The sequence below is a fragment of the Oryzias latipes genome, chromosome 5 (genome assembly GCF_002234675.1).
Source record: "Oryzias latipes chromosome 5, ASM223467v1".
In the NCBI taxonomy this organism is placed as follows: Eukaryota; Metazoa; Chordata; class Actinopteri; order Beloniformes; family Adrianichthyidae; genus Oryzias; species Oryzias latipes.
The window spans coordinates 11544875-11568214 of NC_019863.2; the positions used below are offsets into that span (position 1 = coordinate 11544875).

General features: G+C 38.3%; 1 protein-coding gene across 2 annotated transcripts in view; it reads right to left on the reverse strand.

Moving 5' to 3' along the window:
• Positions 1–23340, reverse strand: part of LOC101167781 (potassium voltage-gated channel subfamily D member 3) — a 120837-nt gene that overhangs the window by 16783 nt on the left and 80714 nt on the right. For both annotated transcript variants that reach the window (XM_020703200.2, XM_004068703.4), the window contains one exon: positions 3322–3484. In XM_020703200.2, coding sequence (XP_020558859.1) covers positions 3322–3484 — 163 coding nt within the window. The remainder of the gene's footprint in view (positions 1–3321; positions 3485–23340) is intronic.

Sequence of the window (23340 nt, forward strand, 5' to 3'; positions counted from 1 at the left end):
ATGGCAGAACTGCAGTTTTGATCATTAGGTTGAAAATACACCAATTTAATCTAGATTGGTAAATGCTCTCTAAAGGGTGGACAGGGGTAGAGAATTTACTTTTTGGATACATTTCTTTGGTCTGTTCATTATGAGCCCCTTTGGAGCTCTATAATGATGGATTCTGGTGATTTACATCATTGGTGGTCGTGGTTGACCGCACAAATCAAGCTCCAGCGTAACCACCCACAGCTCTACAGTCAAACTGCTGGACTGCAATAGAAAGAGACAAGTGAGCCCTGAAAGTACTTCATTACAGACTCTTTCTTTTTCTTACACACAATCAGAGATCTCCCAATCAGGAAATCCTGCTCTACCTGTGAATTTTTACTTCATCCTCTTAATCGCTGCCTCTTTCCTGCATGTCATTTCCTTTCCTTATCCTCACATTTCTAATCATTTTGTCGGGTTTTTTTTATGCTGAACAACCTGCCCTGCTGCTGTGGCTCCACTTGACTTTGCTGTCCCATTACCGATGTGACCTCAATCCATTTACTGCCTCAACACTCCCGAGCACTGATGGCTACTGCTGCGCTGCTGATTGGTGCTGGAATAAAAAAGAAACCAGTTTTCTTCCTCTGCAAGTTTGCTTTTCAATTTATTTGTAAATTATTGATGTAAACTGCAGTTTCGCTGTCTGATTATGTCACATATGTGCTTGTAACAAGAAGTGGCAACGTACTCCACACTGAGGCACACATTAAACATTATGCTGTAATCAACATTAAATCAAGTTTAGATCCTTTACTTTCTATTTTCTCACTGAGGAACAACAATAGATTAATGAAAAGACCTTTTGTAGAGTCCCCCCCCCCCCCACATGACTACATAATTGTAATGGGAACAGCAGCAGCATGCTGTTGAAGAAAAATGAAGACAAATGAGATCTAGAGAAGATGGTAAGGCCGGGACACATACGATTATGGAGGAAGGTGAAACGGATGAAATACTGCAAACTAAACAAATCCTGCCCTGTAGTTTTTCATCTTCTGGTCTTGCTTTTAAAGTTCCCGTTCTGATTACCTTTGCAGCGACTTTAAAAGCATTCCCAGTGATCTTTTAATCATGATTATGCAATTTTGAGCGTATTTATCTTTATATTTGTCCACCATCATGAGACAATGCTAAAACTCAATTTTCATTGGTGTGGGTCTTTAAACTCAAATAGAAAAAAAAGGACACAACTTGATTTGACCCTAGTGACCTGGGAAGCGTTATTAACATAAACCATTAACAGGATAAATACAGGTCAGAGGAAAGAAAGCAGACAGAAATATACCAGATGGGATTTTTCTCTACATTTTTTCTCTAATATAACAGATGTAGTTAATATTGACCCATGGTGATGTGTGACTGTACAAGGTGGCAATTTGGTTTTTCAGAAACACTTGAATGAATCTAAATTTCCCGCTTGACAGAATGAGTGAGGTTGTTGACTTTTCTGATTTTTCTGTACAAAATGTTCTATTCAGAACTGGACTCAAAGGAAGCCACAGTAGACTGCACAGATGTGTTAGAGAGGCTCTTGCATGATGTTTTAACGAATCAGTACATTCATTAGCAAACCACACTCTTCTGTGGATTGAAATCAGTTTTTTTCCTCAAATCAAATCAGCTACTAGCAACGGCTCTAACTTGATAGAACTCTTATCCGGCCCTGCAGAAAGGTCAAGCCCATGGGGGAACTGTGGTGAGTGGCTGCTTAACATTTGGTCCTCAGACTGTCGGTCTGAAAAGAAAAATCAAATAAAATCAAATAAGTTCTGAAGTTCTTTAAAAACTAATGTTTATCTTGAGGGAAACACTTTCCCTTTGTGATGTGTGAAAAAGTTTTAGATTAAAAAAAGTTAAAGGAGATGAGATTAGGATTAAAGTAGTACAAACTCCAAAAATATATCGAACCAGTTATATTTTGGCCCACAGCAGTCCTGGATGGCTAGGACCATATTGATTTTGCAATTCTTCCTTCTCACTGCACTTTTATGTGAATATTTCGCCCCCTCCACATACTTAAAACTCAGCAAAATTTGCATGCACCTAGTACCTTGTGAAAATGAATTTTGATGACATCACAGCAGGAAATAACCGTCAATAAAAATGGTGGGGCCAAAATCTCTTTTGGAGCTCTAAAGAATATTAAAATCAGGTAATGAAGACAAACCACAGATGTCAGGGGTATCCAAAGGAAGTTTTAAATTTACTATGGGACATCCACAGGACCTGTGGCTTAGCAATGCGCTGGTAAAGTGGCAAGTTTAACATTTTAGCACAATATGGAAAATGAAAACGTTTCACAACATTTCCAAAACATATGCTATTACATTAAGTCTACAACCACAACTGAAGTTTCATTGACATTTGACCTCGGGAAGAGTTTGCCATCGTGAACTCTCCATAAAAATCCCATTTAGAACCGTCTACATATTCCAATTCCTCAGAGGGATTACAATCTATCACCTACTTTAACTCCTTGAGTTTCATTGGGAAGCTACTCTTGAAAAAATTTTGATTTTAGAAGCTGTCGATTTTTAACGACATTGGCCTGGCGAGCTTGCAAAAGTGACGTTTCCCTGTTTCTCGCTTATTTTTTACTGGTGTATTCTGAAAATGAAATAGATGTATCCTTGGCTTTAGCTGAATGAAACAATATGACATGAATATATTAGTAAAGTGAGTGTGGTAAACAAAAAACTTCTGTTGCCAAGAAGGTCCTAAAATGAACTTTTGCAGATTCTTCCAAAAATTACATAGATCTGTTCGTCACCCCTAGGTGACCAAAACATAAAATAGTTGCCATGGAGGATAAAACCATCAGAAAAACTGCCATTATTATTATTATTTTTTTTTTTTTACTGAATTTGTCACGTGTACTTCGACCAGGGTGGCAGGGACAGAAAGGAAGAGTAAGGGGTCTGTAGCAGCCGCTCAGCAGTAAGGATGGGTCAAAAGAGGGCGGAAAGGACAGGTAGCGCCTGCGGGCCATACAGCGCTGTCTGCGGCTTTAATTTTAAATAATTTTAAACACTTTCCTTGTACTTTTCACCAAAAATAATTTCCAGTCAACTGCTTTTTATGCAAAGCCATTATTTTTTTTTTTACGTTAAAAAAGGGCTATCAAGGTTTAAAACATTGGTTATCCCCTCACATTCCGTTCAATATAAAAATACCGAACTAGTGAGACCTACTGAAAAATCAAGAGACTAAACTGATGAAATTAAACACCTCCCCTGTGATCATTGCCCTGTTTAACCCGAGTGTCAAATGAAGGCGGGATGTTTTTACCTTCTGAGCACGGCGTTTGTCCGCTCTCTGGTTCTGGTGGTAGATGCGGCTGAAGTTGGAGACGATGACTGGAACTGGCAGAGCGATCACCAGCACGCCGCTAAGGGAGCAAATGGAACCAAAAATCTTTCCAGCGATAGTTTTTGGTACCATGTCTCCGTACCTAAAGATGAGGCAGAAGACAGATTTTGGGATAAGTTTAGCAAACAGCTATTGTATTTTATAGCTGATTTGATGTGTTTTACTTTAATGAATCCCGTTGAGACAGCTGTGTTGCAATATTGGACTATATAAATAAAATTAAATTGAATGGAATTAAAGACAGCAAATAAGCCTCAGAGCATACAGGTTGTAGTCCATTTTTCTGTTTTCATATTCATCTTTTTAACATCTACAGTACATTATTTAATCATTAGAAAAAGCACACCGTATAAATCTATGGTGCCTCATCCCACTGTTACCTCTTACATATCCAAGTAGACCCCCTTCTCAAAAAAGTGTTGAACAGTGGACGTAGGCTAACCCTCATTGTGTTCCAACATGATGAGAACACAGAGAAATCACTAGAATCAGTCCACTAAGGGAATCAATGTAGAAAAATATAGAACCCAATGATCTTCTCTCTGCCTCTTAAATGCTTCATGAAACCAGACTTTTCTAACATCCAAAAGACAAATTCCTTTTTCTTTTGCCAAAATCTATAGTCTACACTAAAGTTCTAATTCAGTTTTAGTTGCAACTTAATTATTGGCTCCTGATTGTCATTCCAAATCAGCAAGCCTCACCTACCCCAGCAGGTCTTCTTTCATTCCACTGCATCTTTAACTGAAAGTAGCACTTAAACCACAGTTGTGAGAGACTTTATTAATCAGAGGATATGCAGAGGAGAGGCAAAATAACTGGTTAAAACTCATTTGGCACCAGTTTTACTTCCTGGCAAGTGTCTTTTTTCTCTTCATTTCAATCAGACATGTTTGAGTAGAAACTGTCTTAGGTCTTTCAGGAGATCTTTGGACGAAATCCTGTCTTGCAGGTACACTAACACTTATCTTTGTTGTGAATCTAATCAGCACACTGAGCTATGTGTAGAGTCTCCCATTGCTAATTATTTCTAATAAGAATATGGCGTTTCATTGCTGCCATATATTGAATGAGCGCAAAGAAAACTGAGCTGTTGTGTTCAGGAACTGAGTGAGCAAACCTTACAACCGCGCAGGTGCAATTCTAACCGAGCGTACCTGCATTTTACAACTACACAAAATCAGTTTTGCGCTTTTTAAACACTAGCATGTGTGTTTTACCGGCATTTGTTAACGTTAAATACAGAAAAAAACACCCATAACTGAAATTGTGCCGTTTAATCCAGTGCTATTGTAAGGAGAGGAGTGTGTTATAGGAAATAATGTGGCTTTAATCATGTATTTGTGTGTGTGCATGTCTGGCAGGTCAGTGTGTGGTGTGGCTCTTTGACTATCACAGTTAGAAATTGGGGCTCTTTATGTCAAACTTGTTCGCCACCCCTGTTTGTGTTACAGGCCTTAATAGAAAAAAACGACGGGTGTAACGTAGATTAAAACGTTAATCGACCCAAGACCAAGGTAAGAAAGTGCAGTGGTTTTTTTATTGCTGTAGGTTTTTCTCATGCGAAAATCACTGCATTCGTTACCGTTTTAATACACGTTACAGCCGCCGTTTGTTTTCTATTATAGCATCTAAAAGAAAGTCCCCCCTCGCCGGATTTGACATGCAACTTTTGGCCAATCAGATCAAACAGAAACGTCACTGCCCACAAGTGACAAACACACCCCTGAACACTGCCTCCAAAGTAACAAAAACGCCCCCTTAACCCTTGTGCTATCTTAGATGACCCCACCCTTACATTGACGTGTTCTCCCTACCATGACAAAGGTGGATAAAGGTGGAAAGATTTCATAGACACCAGTGAAGATCACAAATCATTGAAGATAAAAGGTTCTGCGCACTGTCTAGTGGGTCTAGATGACCCAACTCTCAACGTTAAAGTGCCTACGATAGCACAAGGGTTAATACTGCGCCCAAACCCATTTCGCAGGATCACGGCTCAGTTAGGATTGCAGGCGTGCAGTTGTGAAATGTGGGGTCGCTCAGTTAGAAATGCACCTGCGCGGTTGTAAAGTTCGCTCACCCAGTTCCTGAATACGCCCACTCAGTTGTCTTTGCGCTGAAACGCCATACAAGAATAGCTTTATTTGACCTTTACTGAAATGCAGCAATATGAGCTTGGCTTGTTAAAGCCTGGATTGAAAAAATGGTATAATTAAAGCTGCGAGTGGCATTAAATTGCCCGCATGAGTTGCCCGCCCTCACAACCCCCCTATTACCCCCGTTTTACCAGCCTTCACTGGCTGAGTAGCTGCAAAACACTGCCTCGTTCTCCCCCTCTGCCCCTGCCACCCTGATCAGAGCTGCTTGCGAAAAATTCATTAACACTCTTTTTAAAATGGCGCCTTTTTGGTTGGCTTTATCTCTATAGCAACCATTCTATTTTTTTGTCACCTGAAGATTGACAAACATGTTTATGTAATTTTTGAAAAAATTAACATAAGTAAATTGGATTTTCTGGCCATTGGAGGATTTTTGTTAACCACGCCCACATTCCTAATACATAACATCGAATGCCATATTGCTTTGTCAGCTTGAGCCATGGATTCATGGATTACATTTTATAAAATACTCTTATAATAAAATGCGCAAGCAACAGCAGCTAAAAAAAACCAACAAAAATCTACATTTTTTTCAAACCAGCTTTCCAATGATATTCAAGCAATTTAGGAGATGATCAATTATAATACCTCGTAGGGGTTACATTTTGTTGTCGATACTAAGTGATTTTTTGGAAAATTCAAAATAGCGGCCTGTTTTAAAAGTCAAAGGTCAATGAAACTTCAGTTGTAGTTAAAAATGTGTCTGTGCAAAAAATGTAAAAATTTCCCATTTTGCCCCAAAATGGCTGCCAAGCCATAAATCGTGTGGCCATGCCACAACAATTTTTAAAACTTGTTGGTGGACTTTGATTTTTTTTTTTGAGAGGTGTTGTTGTCTGCCTCATCCGTTCGCTAGACGGTTTCTCTCGCTGGGATGTCAACATTTCTGTGCTGGCTGACAACATAAATATTTTACATGTTGAGATTGTGCAATCTGCCGTGAGGCAGAGCTCTGTGGTGCCTGCACTGTAATTAAACAGGTGATGCACAAAATATAGCAATTTTGAGGATAATAATGACTACAATTTTGAGAATCATACACAATTTTTTAATTTATTTACAGCACAGATTAGACAACACACTTTTTTTTATGATAGTAGGTGAAGATTATGGCAGGTGAGGCACTAACTCACCTGGCTCCCCTGACCACACGTCCCTGATCCGGCAGTGAATATAGTCAAGCTAATGTATGAGAGTAAAAGTAAAGATAGAGAACCATAGATGCAGCATTTGCTTTGAAAAGATTTCTGGTGAAGTCAAGAGAAGATCAGAAGGAGCCGCATTGTGTATTTGTAGATCCAGAGAAAGTCTATGTGAAGAAACTGGATTCCCTAGAAAGGACTGTATTAAATTTTAGGTTCGTACCCCGTCAGTTTCTTACACACAGAAATAATGAATAATGACTCAGAGACAAAACTTATCTTTTGTGGAGGTTTTACTTTGCACAAACACGAAGGGGACAGACAGATGAACATGGTGCATTCAAAGTCTGAACCAACGAGCTCAGGGATGGGCCTGGTATAAAAACCCTGCATTTGCATATTCAGAAGATCGTCCGATGGACCTCGTGTGAAAATAACGCCCACAGGTTACTGCTGGAGAGAAGCTCCAAGGCTAAAGTGAAGATAAGTCTGAGGCCTGCTCAGCAGAACACACATGCACAGAAAAAAGGGAGGATGAGAATAAACTGTGAAAACAATAGCTTGGCTGTGCTGTCTTCAAATGTAATATAATTTTGAGATGACAATACATAGTAAATCAAGGTTAAGCCATTAATGTAATAAAAGGTAAAAGTTAGTTTAATAAAATGTAAAAGGGAGTTTCTAACTATTCTGTTTCTAATCACTCCTAACAGTCTATGACTCAGTACAGAGAGAGGAGCCTTGGTTTGTTTGAGAAAGTCTGGAGTGACAGAGAAGAATGTTGGAGTTGTTCATGACATGTATGAGAGCTGGAAGACAGTGGTGGGATGTGATTTTAGTGTGACAGAGGAGTTGAAGGTGGAAGTGGGTTTGCACCAAAGATCCAATTTGAGCTCCTTCTTGATTGTTGTGGTGATGGACAGACTGATAGATGAGGTTAGACAGGAATCTCTGTAGAACATTTGCAGATGACACTGTGATCTGTAGTGGGAGCAGGTAGGAGGTGAAGGGAACATCAAGAGAGCTGGAAGGAAATGAACGGAGGTCAGTGGCAGGAAGGCAGAGTATCTGTATGTAAATGCAATGGACAATTATGGAACGGGGAAATTACAGGGACTAGACGTAAAAAAAGGTAGAGGACTTTAGCTACGTAACATCAAAAGTCCATCGCAATGGATAGTTTGGAAAAAAGGTGATGAGGTTGGAAGGAGTGGAGGAAGGTTTCAGTGACAGAATGTCAGCAAGAATAAAATGTGTGGAAGACTGTAGTGAGAGCAGCCATGTTGTTGGTTTGTTGACTCTCACAAACATGAGGCAGAGCTGGAGGTAGCAGAGATGAAGATGTTGAGGTTCTTTGGGAATGACAAGGATGGATAGGATCAGGAATGAATCCATCAGAGAAACAGTTCATGTTTTTGGTAGAAATGCAGGGAAACAGACTGAGGCAGTTTGGACCTGTTGAGAGGAGAAACAGTGTCCATGTTGGTAAAACGATGTTGAGGTTGGAAAGTTCTTATTTACCTCTTGTTCTTTATTGTTTTTTATTTACACATCTTGAGCTGAGAGGGGTTGGTGTGAACAAAGAGGATGCAGAGAACAGGATTAGATAGAGGTGACTGATTCACTATGGAGACCCCTGTAGGGAGCAGACGAAAGGCAAGGGAGGAGACCATGGTTGAGTCACTGACAAGCTGAAGCCATGCTGTTGTGTGAGGGACAAAGTGATTTAGAAACAGATTTCTGTGATCAGCATGTAAGTGGTGAGAAAAGTCGATGTAATTGTCTCCTGGAGTGCCTACTCACTTCAGGGTTAGATTGTTTGACATGAAGTGAGGGGAAAGGAAGGGTCCTGAAGCACAATATGATTCTGAGAAAAAAAAGTGTAATTAAGCAGCATTGAAGGGAACAATACACCTTTAGCTTGCAGAGACTTTTATTGTAAGATAGGTTTTTGACCAGTAAAGTCACCTAAAGAACCACTTTAAAAAACCTGATCAAGCACGGAGAGTGGATTTATCTCACTAGGTTTTTGTAAAACTCTTGCACTTGTTAAAAACCTTTTATTCTTCTACCTCTCTGGCTCTTTAGCCTTTTAGGTTGCTCTGACTTTCCCCTCCGCTGCTTTTTCGACACAAGGAGGCTTTTGACGGGTGAAACCAATGCACTGTTGACCATTATGCCTCCTGAGAATTGCTCTCCCCAGACATGAGTGTATTGTGGCTCACCACTTCTCAGATTTTAGCGTTTTTTGGTCAAAAGCTTCAAAAGCGCTGTAACTGGCAGACAGTGTACCACATGCTGATCGCCCCCTTCACCAAAAGAGAAAAATAACAAAAATACTCACATCTTTATTCATCTTAATGGAAAACATTAATAAGAAGGCATGAAGCTGCTCCATTTTTCAAGCTGTTAGAACCAAGATTACATCTTAGATGCATTTTTATGCTAAATTTATCATTTTCATCAATTTTTTTCCTGTAAACAAATGTGATTAATAATTATTCAAAACTCTTAATAATCAAAGACTCTATCATAACAAAAAGTTAAGTGGTAATATAATATTGGGGAAAAATGGCACAAAAACTATTGATACAAAAGGTAAAACTGCAAATGTGAATAAAAATCAGTTATCTTAAACTTATATGTTTTTTGACATCTTATCGTTCTACTTAATGTGACTTTCTGTTTAGCTCATCTGAAGTTATTCTTACAATCTGTTGTATATTATATGCTTTTCTCTCTGATCAGAGTGATGTAATATAAGCTGTATAACTAGTTGTCCTATATAGTTATTTTTGAGTTAACATTGTTTTCCCTTTCTGTATTCCTGTTCTGTAACAAAACGATTCACATACTTTCAGTTGATTCGAGGTGGGCCTGGTCGCTGACAAGATAGTGGAAAGACATCATTGGCCGGAAACTGAAATTCTACAAGTTTTTAGAATAATTTTATTCCTTTCAAAAGAGGATAAAAACCAAAGTGATCCAATCTGTAAAACTGTCACAGCAGAGCTTTAACTCCAGTGTTTATATTTCTTCATCAGAACTTTTCAACCCTTACCACGATCAGCGTGAATCAGCATATTCTATTGGAGAGAAAAGCAGCTTATTACTGGTATGTAAAACTTTATATGCACATCAGGGAAAAGACGCTTTGAATTGTTGCTTGCCAGTGGAATGCCGCTTTTCTCTGCTGATCAACTGATTTACGTTGCATAAGGAGTCAAGGTCAGAGCAAAGCAGGCTTTGACAGAGACAAAAACTGAATAAAGAAAAAACGTAACTCTTAGACTTGCCGGTTAAATAAACGATTTTGGATCAAAATAAAAAGAGAGTATCTTCTGACTGAAATAGGGAGGGGTTGGTGGCTGGACACTTCCGGTTCAGGACTTCCGGTTTCGGCTAATGATGTCAGGGTGCCCTGTTGTCTGCAACTGGATCCTCTTGGAGGAACCACTAACATTTGATCTCGATGTGTGTGTATTGGTGTCTGCCCTTGCAGATAGTCTAAAATCTTTTGCACACTCTGCATGTTTTATCAGCAGTGAGCACTAAGGCTATTGTTGCGCACATTTGGCAGTTGGTTGTCCTGTCTCTGCACTGTTGATGGCCAATATTATGTTAGCTGGAGGTATCAGAGATGTGGTACAGATGGTGGTCAAAGCTCTTAATGTCAGCTGCTACAGTGAGCAGCAGCTGGGATCTTGGTAAAGGGAGGGGAGTGGAGATTGAGAAGAGGAGCTGACCGTGTACAAAAAAAAAGTGAAATTGGAAAATACAAAGGTAAAACACAAAACATGATTACTGTTAGCTTTAATTTTGTGCCTTCAACTCCTTTAGTAACAAACCATACAAAGGTGAAAATGTGATTGCATGTGTATTTGTAATCAGTACTCCTATTTCACGGATTAACCCCCGCAATAAATGAGAAATGCCAGAAAAGCCCATTTTGCATAACAAAAGCAAACATGCAAATTTGCTTATTTAGCACACAATTCAGTTAGGAAATCCTGAGCAACTTGTTTCTGCGTTCTGTTTCGTTTAGACACGTTTTGCACGCACAAACCTTTGATGAATCAGGACTATTGCAGTGTTACAGTTGCTGGAACAGTTTAGCTGCAGATCATGGTTCAGCAGACAGGCTGTTGTGTCATTGCTGATGGTGCATTCAAACTTGTGTGTAAACAAAGATCACTGACCATCACATTTTCCCCAGTAAGGCTCATCATAATTGTCCCACTAACTTAATGGTGCCCTTTTTCCAGCTAAGCACCCAATATGGTTGAATTTCAGCTATCATGCTGTTAATGTAACACTGCACACACGGCAGCCTACAGATGACAGCCTGTGAGACTAAATGCAGCCATTACAGAGCCGGTTAAAATGGCCGGCTGCCTCATGAATGAGACATTCCGCTGTCAGTTGATTCTCAGTCAGTTTCAGAAAAGGTAAAAGGACTCCAGTGGTTTGAAATGGGGCTGAAAAATGGCAGGAAGAGGCAATTTGACATGGCCCCATCCATTAGTATAGATTCAGTACTTTTGTGCAGGGCAGTCATTTCACAGAAATTCAGCTGCACAAAAAGGAAACAACAGTGAGAGTCAGATAAATCAAATATGATATTGTTTTAGCTTATGGCCTTTGATTGAAAATATAGTAACGACAGGAAATGTATGACATCTGCCAATTCAAATTCCTCTTACAAGCTTCACAGCTACCCAAAGTAAAATGAGACAGCGGCTTTAGGATATTATTTATGTTTACCAGAAAGGAAAAATACATAAACTCTGCAGTTCTTCCACCAGACATTGCTTCTGGCTTTGAGAAACAAAATGACATGACAGGAAAGCTCGAGTGTGCAGCGCTTGAAGATGAAACCAACAAAATAATGGAACATCATAAAGTAAAGAAGATGCGTTCACGGGGCTTATTGTTATTCTTGCTGAGGCCTGCTTCTGGCTGCCAAACAATCAGAGAAAGGATTTTTACACTTCGCTCTACTATTCTGGCAGCTGATGAGAGAGGACATTCTCCAGACTGCTTCTCTCTGACTCCTTTGATTTAATTATGTTTGACACCTCATGTGTGAAACGATGGGCATACAACTGGATTCTCAATGTTGCCTTTTGCAGTCCGCTAGCTCTTTGCAGGAAATTGCGTTTTAAGAGAAGTTTAGCATAATTAGTAAATAAATAGTTGCATAAATAACAAAACTCTCTTAAGGTGATTCAACAACTTCATTTACAGAGCTAACCTCATGTACATTTATAAAACACGAGCTCTGTAAATGAAAGCTTTTCTCTCTAAAAAGTTCTCTTTTTTTCCTCCACAGTTTCTTTGACTAACTTTATTCTTGTTTAATAGTAATTGCTGGTAATTGACTGTACCAGTTTGATCTGAAAAATGACTTTTTACTGCCCGAGGCTATGCACAAAGTTATATCTAGTTCCTCAGAAAAAACGGAAAAAAAAAAAAATACTCCCTGCTGTGCAGCATTTGAAGCCGTTTTAGTCTTGTGTTTACAAAGTCAGTCCATTGATCTGAATGGATCTCCTCTCCTGATGCTGCAGGATGGTGTCCTTGCACATGGTACAATGCATTTGGCAGTCAGGGACACGGTTAATGTTATGGTATCAAAGCAGCATGCAGGCTGAACTAAGCTGTCTTAGCTGCAAAGTAACAATAAATAATAGATATAATATTAATGTTATCAATAAACATATAGAGGCCATTTAATCTTGGCATTTGATGAGCCTCATTTTATTCAGGCTACACTGCTTTGCTGCATTACCGAACACAAAGAAATCCGAGATCAACAGTGTCCTGTAAATGTGGCTTTTCTTCTAGTAGCTCAATTCTGTTTGGTGCTTTTACAACACCTACTTAAACTTTACATTTAAGCCACGTTTTTTCCCTTTATGTGCGTAATGTTTGAAATTTGTGACTGCACAGATGGACCTATAAACTAAGATGAATCTGAAGAATTCATTCAATTAAAAGTCTTGCTTTGGCACAACGGGAAAACAAAAGAATGACAAGACAAAACTGGTATCAAGACCGATCTGACAAGGGAACAACTGAAACAATGGGCTAGCATGCACTAAAAAAAGGCATCACTTTAAACAGACAAGCCTGTGAATGATGTTCAGGAGTGTTGTTAAACGTGGGGGCAGAACATCGCTGAACACAAAATTTAGCAAAAAACAAAACACAAACCCAAACAAACCAAAAACCAACAATCCTTACAGCTAAAACAAATTTCTGTGACTTAAATTTACATTTTGCTATTAAAGAAAAATACATTTAAAGTGCTTTAAAGAAAAAAACAATAGTTGTCTTATTCCGAAATACAAACCATTGTGGTTTTAATCACAGAAACAAATACAGTACCGGTACACAGGTGGTGGCCACATGTTTACAACAGTTTGTATCGGATCTAGCCTATCATAATCAAGATATCAGACCCACAGTTCTTAGAAAGTGCTGGGGGCTGCATATAATTGACTTTTTGGGCCAATGGACACTTGAACGTGGACCGCTTATGGCCCAGGGCCGCCCTTTGGACATGCCTGCCTTTAGATGAAGGCTTTATTAACTTAGTGGGCAGATTCAAAAGCAGAGTGATCTGTTCTCCTGGTTCCTCGTGTAAGCAGCTTCTAATTGAGTTGTGGTCTTTTTTGATAAGATCAGACAGAATAGTGATGTAGCTATCCAGCTTCCTACATATATAAAGCCACCATTAGAATAATTGTCATAAAAAAAGATCTTAAATTTTAATTGATTGTTTTTATTAATAATAGAAAGAAAGAGAATAGCCCTGGTTGGAGGTCTAAGTAAATTGTGATAGCAGAATTTACAACTTAAGTTTTATTCCTGTCAACTATAAATATGCAGCAGACTTTTTTCCTTTTTTTCATTATTTTTAATAAATACTATATCAGATGTGAAATATCTATCTGAATAAGAATCCTAAAAATGCTGCTCGGACACAACCAAGAAACACTACAGGGCAGCAGGAACACACGAAGCCCCCAAATGCTGATTTCAAAACGTGTGATTCATAGTTGTGCTTTGAATTGTAATCAGCATTCATTTAAAAGGGACATGAAGATGATCTGCTCTGCAGCAACAGCATTATGAGTGAAAGGTTTGCTATAGAAAAGTAAAATGCATTCAGAAAAGCTCCCACTCAGTAAACTCTCTCGATAAAACACCAGTGAACATGTCCTGTTAGAAACTTCTTTTTTTAAGGAGATGTCCAAATTAAAATAATACAACAAAACTCCAAACTTTTAAATAGAGCAGTGGTTCCGAAATATATATGTGGACATTTTGAAAAACATTTCAGGCTAAAAAGAATAGTGGCTTCTAATTAATAGGCTCGCCTTGATGCTTGTTGTTAACCTTTACGCATAAATGCACTGTTGCACTAAAAACAACAGTTGCTCAATGCAAGGTAGAGAGAGTAGGTAAATTAAGCAATGTGGTAAAAGCACAGCATGAGGGGTGTAGCAGGTACAAAAAAAAAAACAAAGTAATGAATGCTTGCACATGGCCATACAACACACACCAAACTGGGTGGAATAAAAAGTTATGGTTTTTTGGAAATTTCTTTTTTTGTTTAATCTTGTTTTTCTTTCTTTCTTAATAAAGAACCCCTGTTTGTGTTGTATTTCCTGACTGATCTGTGATTGATATCAAATAAAAAAGACTTAGACATGCTACATCACAGAGACACCATAAATCAAAAGGGAATCCGTCTAGTTGAGTGATGCAAGGTTATTGAAGAAAGAGTTGAAAACAAATAAGTCAGACAGCTGGGATGTAATTGTCTCAATGTGTAGAGTAACAAAATACTGCAACTCAAATTCATAATCCCAAATTATACTGTAACACTCCTAAAGAGGCATGAACTGTCGATTTTTTCTGTCATGAAAAGCCAAAACCCAGAGACTGAAAAAGGTTAAAATATGTAAAAATCCTTAGGAAACACCATAACAGCGCAGTGCTTCTCAGTAAGACCTTTGTTTTTGACGAAATGTGTTTCAAACTTAACACCTGTATTGCTTTGCTTTATTAAAGACGGATGATGCAAAATTTTTCAATCTATCTGTTTCTACCACTTCATCCTACGTCTGTTCAAGCTTTCTGTGGACCACTCACAAAGACTATCATTAAGCCACACAACCATGCACTCCCACACAAACCTTTGTGGCCACAATTAACCTCTTGTGAAAACTTTTGACAGTCCACCCCTACAAAATAAGCAAGTAGTGTCCAAACGTCTATGATATGCTAATTCCCTAAACTTCCAATGTACCCGTAACATCACATCATTCTAAAAAATAATAAAAATAAACCCACCAACTATTCTAACATGTGGATATGCATAAAATTGGCAAACATGTACAGGGCATATGTGCATATGTGTGCATACACGGTGCACATATCTTTCTACGGGGATGCTGCAGGCAACAGCTCATAGCAAACACCTAGACAGCACACAAGGGTAAGCTATAGTGAAATAGGTGAGACGCAGGCACAGTGAATGAAATTGTCATTACCAAATGTGCCTGGTAGCTTCTGGTGTGCCCCTTGCGCTCTCCATGCTTGCAGCCTGACTGTCAGAAATGAGGAAATTAGAAATAAATTGTAGTTTGTGTGTAGACAAACAAAATGTAGTTTGTGTGTGCATCCTACGGGAGTCCGATAGGCAATTATGCATCACCTGCATGCCCCGTGCGTGCAGCGTTTGCGAGCGGACAGTAAGGAGCTAAGAATGTGGTGTTAGGGCACCCTATGATATAATCACCTGTACATATACTTCACAACACTTTACCACAACAACAATGGTATGTTCCATTTTCATGACGTCACTTAAGGTGACCGCACAAGCCTCAAGGGAGCTGCAACACACTCCTGTGCTACCTCTAAGATGCAACTGCTCCTCTCAACCCTCCACAGGGCCGGACAAGCCAATAACCCACAGCACCCAGTGGGTCAACCCTCGTACGGGTGCATGTGACTACGGCAGGGGTGCTCATTACGTCGATCGCGATCGACCGGTCGATCTTCAAGTACATGAGGGCAGCTCACAGGCCAGCAAAGATTAAAAACAAATGTACTTGTTAAAAATCCACCAGCCAATCAAAATCCTCACCGAGAAGTACGGGACTTGATTGACATGCAGAACGGCCAATCGGACATCCTCTGATACATACGTCACTGCAGATGCGTGTTTAAATGCACTGAGCCCAAATTCTGTCTGTCATCAGAAAGTCGCTCTCTGCCCCGCGGCACGTCAAGTCCCCGGCAGAAACCACTCCGGAAAACCGGAGTGTTTATTGAAGCCGCCCCGCGTGTGTCTTCCTGCTATCAGCTCTACAGTTCTCTGCCGATAAATACGAGCTCATTAAGGAAGCTGTTTTTGTCCGTAGCACGCGCTTCGTACGGAGCCAGCAGCGCTTTGGAAATGCCACACATTGCACGGTTTAAGACAGAGCATGACTAATGATAGTCGCTACTTTCTGTCTTAAACCGCCTCATATGTTAATACAAAAGTATCTTTGTGTAATCCTACTGTGTAGTTTTTAATCATCAGTACATAAACAATAATGTTCAAATAAACATGTAAGTAATAAACATAGATAGATAGATAGATAGATAGATAGATAGATAGATAGATAGATAGATAGATAGATAGATAGATAGATAGATAGATAGATAGATAGATAGATAGATAGATAGATAGATAGATAGATAGATAGCATGCAGACATAACAATGTAGTATTTATGAAAGCAAACTAAAAAAGAAATCAGACTTCCTGTACACTGTTATTCCATAGTATAGTATTTACTTTGATGCTTCCTGGAAACATATACAAACTCTTTTTAATGCTGGGGTTAAGGTGGTTTTTAAAATCAATGTTATGCACTTTAAAACCTAATTTGAAACGTATAAGAAGACTCCACGAAAGATTGATTCTAGCATGAAAGAAACATAGGTGTATCAAAAGATTTCCCAAATGGTTCACAAAATAGAAAAAAGTATTCAAATTAAGAAAATATGTCTTAATTATCTTAATTCTGGGAAGGCTACTTAATGTTTCTAAGTTCAAACTTCAATATCCACTGAAAAAACTCACCTCTGTGTTTAATGTAAGGATTAAACATATTTTAACGTTTGAAAGAAGCTTTTTAGAGGCTATGAGTCAAAAAAACAAGCTATGTTGATGAAGCTGTCCCACTCTTACACAATTCCTACCTCTCTTTGAATGCTCAAATGCAGATACCACAAATTTCTTTTGATTTTTTTCTCTATACCAATAAAGGCCTAATATTATTTAATATTAAAACGTTGACAATACAAAACAAAAAAACAAAACATGTCAGAGATGTCTTTAAAGCTCCTTTTTCATGTCCAACATGTTTGTGTTGCTCATGAGTCATTATTCCGTTCGATCACCATTGCAGTTGTCGTATGACGTTACTGGCTTTTATTCAATCTGCTTGGCATCCTGTTTATATAATCTACCCTTGAATATGAAAGGCTCTCACGGTGTGAGTCCTGTATCAGCGTTGGATAATCTCCTTGAAGACACAAGTGCAACGCTTGGAGAATGTCCCTCCACAATATCAACAGGATATTGAACAAAATCATAAACAATGACACAATGAAGAGGCTCCTAGAAACAACCAAAACCTATGTAAGCACCAGGTAACCATGACACTACACATAATGAAGTGTGTGTATGTTTCAACTAAGTCCTATTTTCCTCTTCATGCTTTTAAACCCCTAATTGATTATTTATAATGCTTTCAACGAGTGAATCAGGTTTTCTTTTGCCATGCTAAAAAAATGTCTGTTTCATTGAACAAACAATAATCTATCTATCTATCTATCTATCTATCTATCTATCTATCTATCTATCTATCTATCTATCTATCTATCTATCTATCTATCTATCTATCTATCTATCTATCTATCTATCTATCTATCTATCTATCTATCTATCTATCTATCTATCTATCTATCTATCTATCTATCTATCTATCTATCTATCTATCTATCTATCTATCTATCTATCTATCTATCTGATTATCTAACCAAAGAAAATTCAAACACAGAGGTTAGGATTTGACAAAAAAAATTATCAATTTATGATCAATGACTGTAAATGGTTAATACATATCCTCTTTCAAATGTCATTTTGACACAAATACAAGGAATATGCCTGTTTTTGTGATTATTAAAAAAATGCACAAGAACAAGTTTCCAATGTTGTCAAAGTTGACAAGCAGCCACAAGTTTTAAAACGGAACCTAATTCAGAGGTGAAACAAAAACCAATCATTTCTACTGAGCGGTTTGGTCTGGTCCAGTTTAGAATGGTCCAGGCAATTTAGGAGAGCGTTTCCAGTCAAAGTTGGACCGTCACGGTGTATACGGGGTGAGGCTAACAACAAAAATGGAGGTCATCCAGCAGCTCATTTTATCCGCTTGACTTTACATCTAAACTTGTATATACAAAGCATTTATTGTTGTTTACGAGAAGATTACGGGCGGCAAAGAGTAATACTGCTACTTTCACTGAACTCTCTTTTGTCGTAGTGACCTTCAGCCAATCAACAGGGTTCAACAGTAGCCCAGCCCGAACCAGTCTGTTCCATTTTTCAATGGACCTACAACCAACAGGGGCCCAAAAATGGTACGAGTCGCTCCAGTTTAATGGGTCCGTTTTAAAATGGAAATGCTCAAAATACCAGACTGGACTGGATTGGACTGAACTGTACCACTCAGTGGAAACTAGGCAAAAGTTAACCATCAGTTCAGACTCAAAAACCCACTCCAATGTTTTTGGTGTTTTTAACAATGTTCTTGTAGCATTTCTCTTATGATGGAGGACACATATAACGAAAACTAAGATTAAAACTAAGTTTCTGAGAAAAATAATATTTCAAAAAGTTTGTAGAGTGATCCCTTGCTATAACGCGGTTTACTTTTCACGGTTTCGCTACTTCACGGATTTGCATCGTGCATTGTGTTCTGCATTCTGATTGGCTAAAAAGTCACTCCGCTTCTTCTCTACCTGTGCGTCAATAACGTTGCAGTTTAATATGTTCACGTACGTAATTCAGCTTGCCAAATTAACATTACGTACGTGCAAATTCTCAAGCAATTTCTAGTTTCTCTAAAACCCATAGAAAAAAGAGCGACAACAACTGCCTATCGCTATGTTCTTGAACAAACACCTGCACCGCGGGCTTCAAAAGCAGAAAACACTGCAGAGTGGAGTCAGGATGCAGCGGCTCAGTCTAAAGAGCAGTAAATACACCTGAGTCACTATTTGTCCGACTGTACTTTATATTTTTTTCATAATCATTTTAAAATTTCTCCCCTTTAATCCAATTACTCTGGTCGCAGTGGGCGGGGCTAATCTCCGCAATTTGAAGCCTTCTGTTCACATCTATGATTAAAGTTATTATTTGACAGTACAGTACAGAAGTTATTTGTTGGAAAAAAACGTTTCTAAAGTACCTTTATTTGTTAAACAAATGCTTGAGCCTGTAAAATGGTTTGTTCTTTCTTTTCAATGTATAATAGAGTATTTTTGTATAATAATTGTAAGAAAAAAATAAAGGTTTCTACTTCACAGATTTTGCCTATCATGGGTTCTTTTTGGAACGTAACCCCCGCGAAAAACAAGGGTTTACTGTATTACAAATATTTAGTACAAACTATAAGATCCCTGCTCCGCTGCATTCTGATGCATCCACTCGTGGAAAAATACATCCAGTAACGTCTTTGTTTTTCTCGTCTGAGCTGGCATCTGGCTCAAAACTGTACGGCTGGATTGCTGTAATTTTGCTTGCTATTTTTGTTGCACCAGAAGTGTTAGGTTGGGGTTGTGAGGGGCCGTAAACTAGAAGGCGATAGTGTAAACTAAGGGATGATGGCCTTACTCCTTGCCAACAGTCCCACCCACAACTCAGAGGTGAATTTTCTTATGAACTCCTGCTGCTTTGCAGAAACTGAGTCCAAGAAAACAACACAGTTTTTTTTTGAATTTTGTCTAAAAACGGCATAATCACAAATAAAAGACCACTGGGAATTAAAAGAAAAACACATCAAAAGATGATTGGAGTGGGACTTTAACAATGTGTCTTTTAGATCTTTTTCCATCGGTTTGTTTTTCATGAGTTAATGAGATCACAACGATTAGGTTTGTGAAGAACTCTTTTGCAAAAATCTGCAATTAAGGAAAGATTTTTCCCATAATGTTTTTTTCTTTTTCTTTTTTAAATAACCAATAAAAAACAAAAACAAATAAAAACCAGCCCTCCTGGCCCACCTTTGGTTGATAATGAACAAAAAGTGACTTGTATCTTTTGATTTATCACAGCAATGCAAAACATTGCCTGGCTTCGCATTTCACATTTATTTGTTTGTAGGATAAACCCCTTGACATGTGTCATCTTGTTTTCAAGGGGGTCCTCAACATACAACAAAACAAGCATACACCGACAGATACAGTTGAGCAAACTTTACATATATCAAAAACATAATGAAGAACTTAAAATATACAAGGCAACTACATGTACACACACACACATACAAACACAGATATTTATTACACATCTTAGCAGTTATTTTAAGGGGAAGGAAATAAAAAGGCAGGAAAGATGTCAAATTCAATCAAAACAGTTACATGAGTGTTGAAGATGTTCTAAAAAGGCAGTTTATATGCAAAGACTGAGGTTAAAGAGTGAATGGATGGAGGAAGATTGTGCCAGTAGGAGGGTGCTTTGAAATAAAATAAATATTTTCCGATTTCTTGAGCTTCCACTGGCTTGTTTTTAATGACTGCTCGGTTCTTTTCCATTTCACACAAACACAGCTGAGGTTAAGCAGGATTGCGGGATTGGGTGAGAAGCAAAAGCGAGAAGAAACAATTATGTAAATATAACTTTAAACTCAAATAAACTGTCCATTAATGCACACCCTCGTTTTTCTAATAAGCGCGGTGGTTTTCACTGACCAAACGCAGACCTTGCAGACCACAGTTGTGATGCATGCTGCCCCTCTCTCACATTTATGCCCCCTTCTTTCTCCTCATCAGAACTGATGGATTCTTAAATCAACTTGTTCTACCAAATCTCCAGAAAGTGAACATGAGAAATGGCAGAGTTGACCATTTGTCCTGTGCGACTGCAGGGGCACACAACCTCCTGTATTGATATTCATACACAATTTCACTTTTGTGTTTTCCGTAGAGGGAAAACAAGAGACGTGGTGATAAAAGAAGAAAAGAAGGAGGAATGAAATAAGAGTTCAGAGGGATTAAAGGGGGGAAAACAGAAACTAGAAGAAAATATATGATGTCTGCTATTGCACACAAGCTTATAAGACATGTGGGATATTAGTTTGTGTGACCTGCTGCCACTAGAAAGAAAGCCCCATCCATCATAACCTTGCTGTGTGAGTTCTTGTTTAAATTAGAGGTATACCTCGTCGGGGTACAGCTAACATCAAGGGCAAACAAACCTGCCACACAGGGATGATGAAAATGACCTAAACTTTAGGGAGTTTACTTAAACACATGAATGAAGAGACTTCAACTGCTTACCGAAGGATGATACATGAGAGACAAATAACTTAAAAAAACGGAAAAATATTGACTTTGCATCTTTTGTAACCATTATTAAGTCAAAAATTACTTCCATACATTTCCCTGTCCAGTTGCTTTCCATATAGTCACACCCTTTATGTGTGTGCAAAACCTCTCTGAACCTCTCTGAACATTTCCATTTTTCATTTTCTCTTATTTGAACTTTTGTATACTTTTTAATCACAATTTAAGACGTGTATTTTTTTCTATCATGCTCTAAGAGAAGTCAACATATTCCCCTACGCTGTATGCAGTGGGCATTTCATGGAACAAAAAAATCACTAAATCTGCCCAGACTATGATAGTATAAAAATAATACAAAGTAGTTATCAAAAGTATTTTTCCACACAAATATGTGCTTGATGAAATAAAAAAAGGAAGTTTTTTTAATCAAATCTCAGTGCACATAAATGACAACTTTCTTTTTAAAACCACTGCAGTTCCCTCCATAACAATAGAAATTAGCAAAACCGTTGGCTACTTGAACGCATGTTGCAGAGGGTGGTGTGAACATAGCTTAAAAGTTAACTTTTGTAAATCCAAAGTTTATATGGATTAAACCTTAGCTAACTTTCTTTATTAAGTTAAAGCGATGGAATAGAAAGAGAGTTTTTGAGACCTACAAAGTTACCCAACACATTCTACCCTAATTATCACAACATGTGGACATAGCATGAATTATAACAATTTATGAAGCTTTACTAAACTCCATCTGGAGCTACAAAGAAGCACGCACACAATGTGAAAATACTTCGCATTGTGGAGTTTAATGAAGTTGTTTAAACTTTTGACATTTCAAATCTCCATATAACTGTGCAAAATAGCTCATAACTAAATGTGTACATCAGTACAAAACACAAATGACTCCTTTTTGGACAAGCGGCGTTCTTCCTTTTTACAATTACGTTTGCTTAGTTACAATTACTTTTACCCGAAAAAGACCTAAGACACGACTACAAAATCATTTCCTGCGTAAGAATCTAATGTTCTTCATTTTCCACCGGTATAGCATCACAAGCTTTACCACAGTCGCCTTCATCCTGATGGAGTCATACTCTAAATCATCATTTCTGTTTCTTCAGCGCTGATAGATGAGCTCCACTGACAGTTTCTGCCACAAAATCACCAGAGGCAATGAAGCACAATGTCCTGCAAATGTGAAAGGAAATTCATATTTGTCTTTTGTATTGGATTCTGCTACAAAGATGAGGCTGTGCTTGCAGCAGAACATTCAAGAACAATGGCTTTCGGCAGATGGCCGAACAACACAAATAGTGTGAGGTTTTCTTTGCTGTGACAGAGAATAAAAGGGGAGATTTTAACATTAATGAAATGTTTAAAAGGCTTTATGGCATCTTTTGTGGCTAAATAAATGTGCTTATTTTCCTTTCAGATATTCAGTTCAGAAGTTATCACAGCGAATCAGCTTCCTCCATCTAACCCTGTCTTCTCCATCCTATACTTTAACACCAGCTTACCTTCATGTCTTTGTTCTCTGCATCCATAAACCTCCTATTTGGTCTTCCTCTAGAAATCTTGTCTGGCAGCTCTAGACTCTGCGTTCTACTACCATCTTTAATGTCTCTCCTCTGGGCGTGTCCGAACAATCTCAGTCAAGCATCTTTGTCTTTATCTCCAAAACATGTAACATATGCTGTTCCTCTGATGCCATTCATCCTGGTCACTTCTTAAGAGAACCTCAGCATTTTCCTCTCTGCTTCCTCCAGCTGCGCTGCCTGTCTTTACCTCAATGCTTCTGCCTTCAGGCCACAGAACATGGCTGGTCTCACCGCAGCTTTTTTTTTCTTTCAACATAACTATATGTGCCAAAAAAAATGACATTGGTTTTTGTTGTAGCTTTTAAAGGCCCCAAACATTAAAAAAAAGTAGAAAATGTAAAGAAGCATGCACAAAAGTTCGAGAAAAAAATCCATCAGTTATATAAAAGAAAATACCTTTTATTTA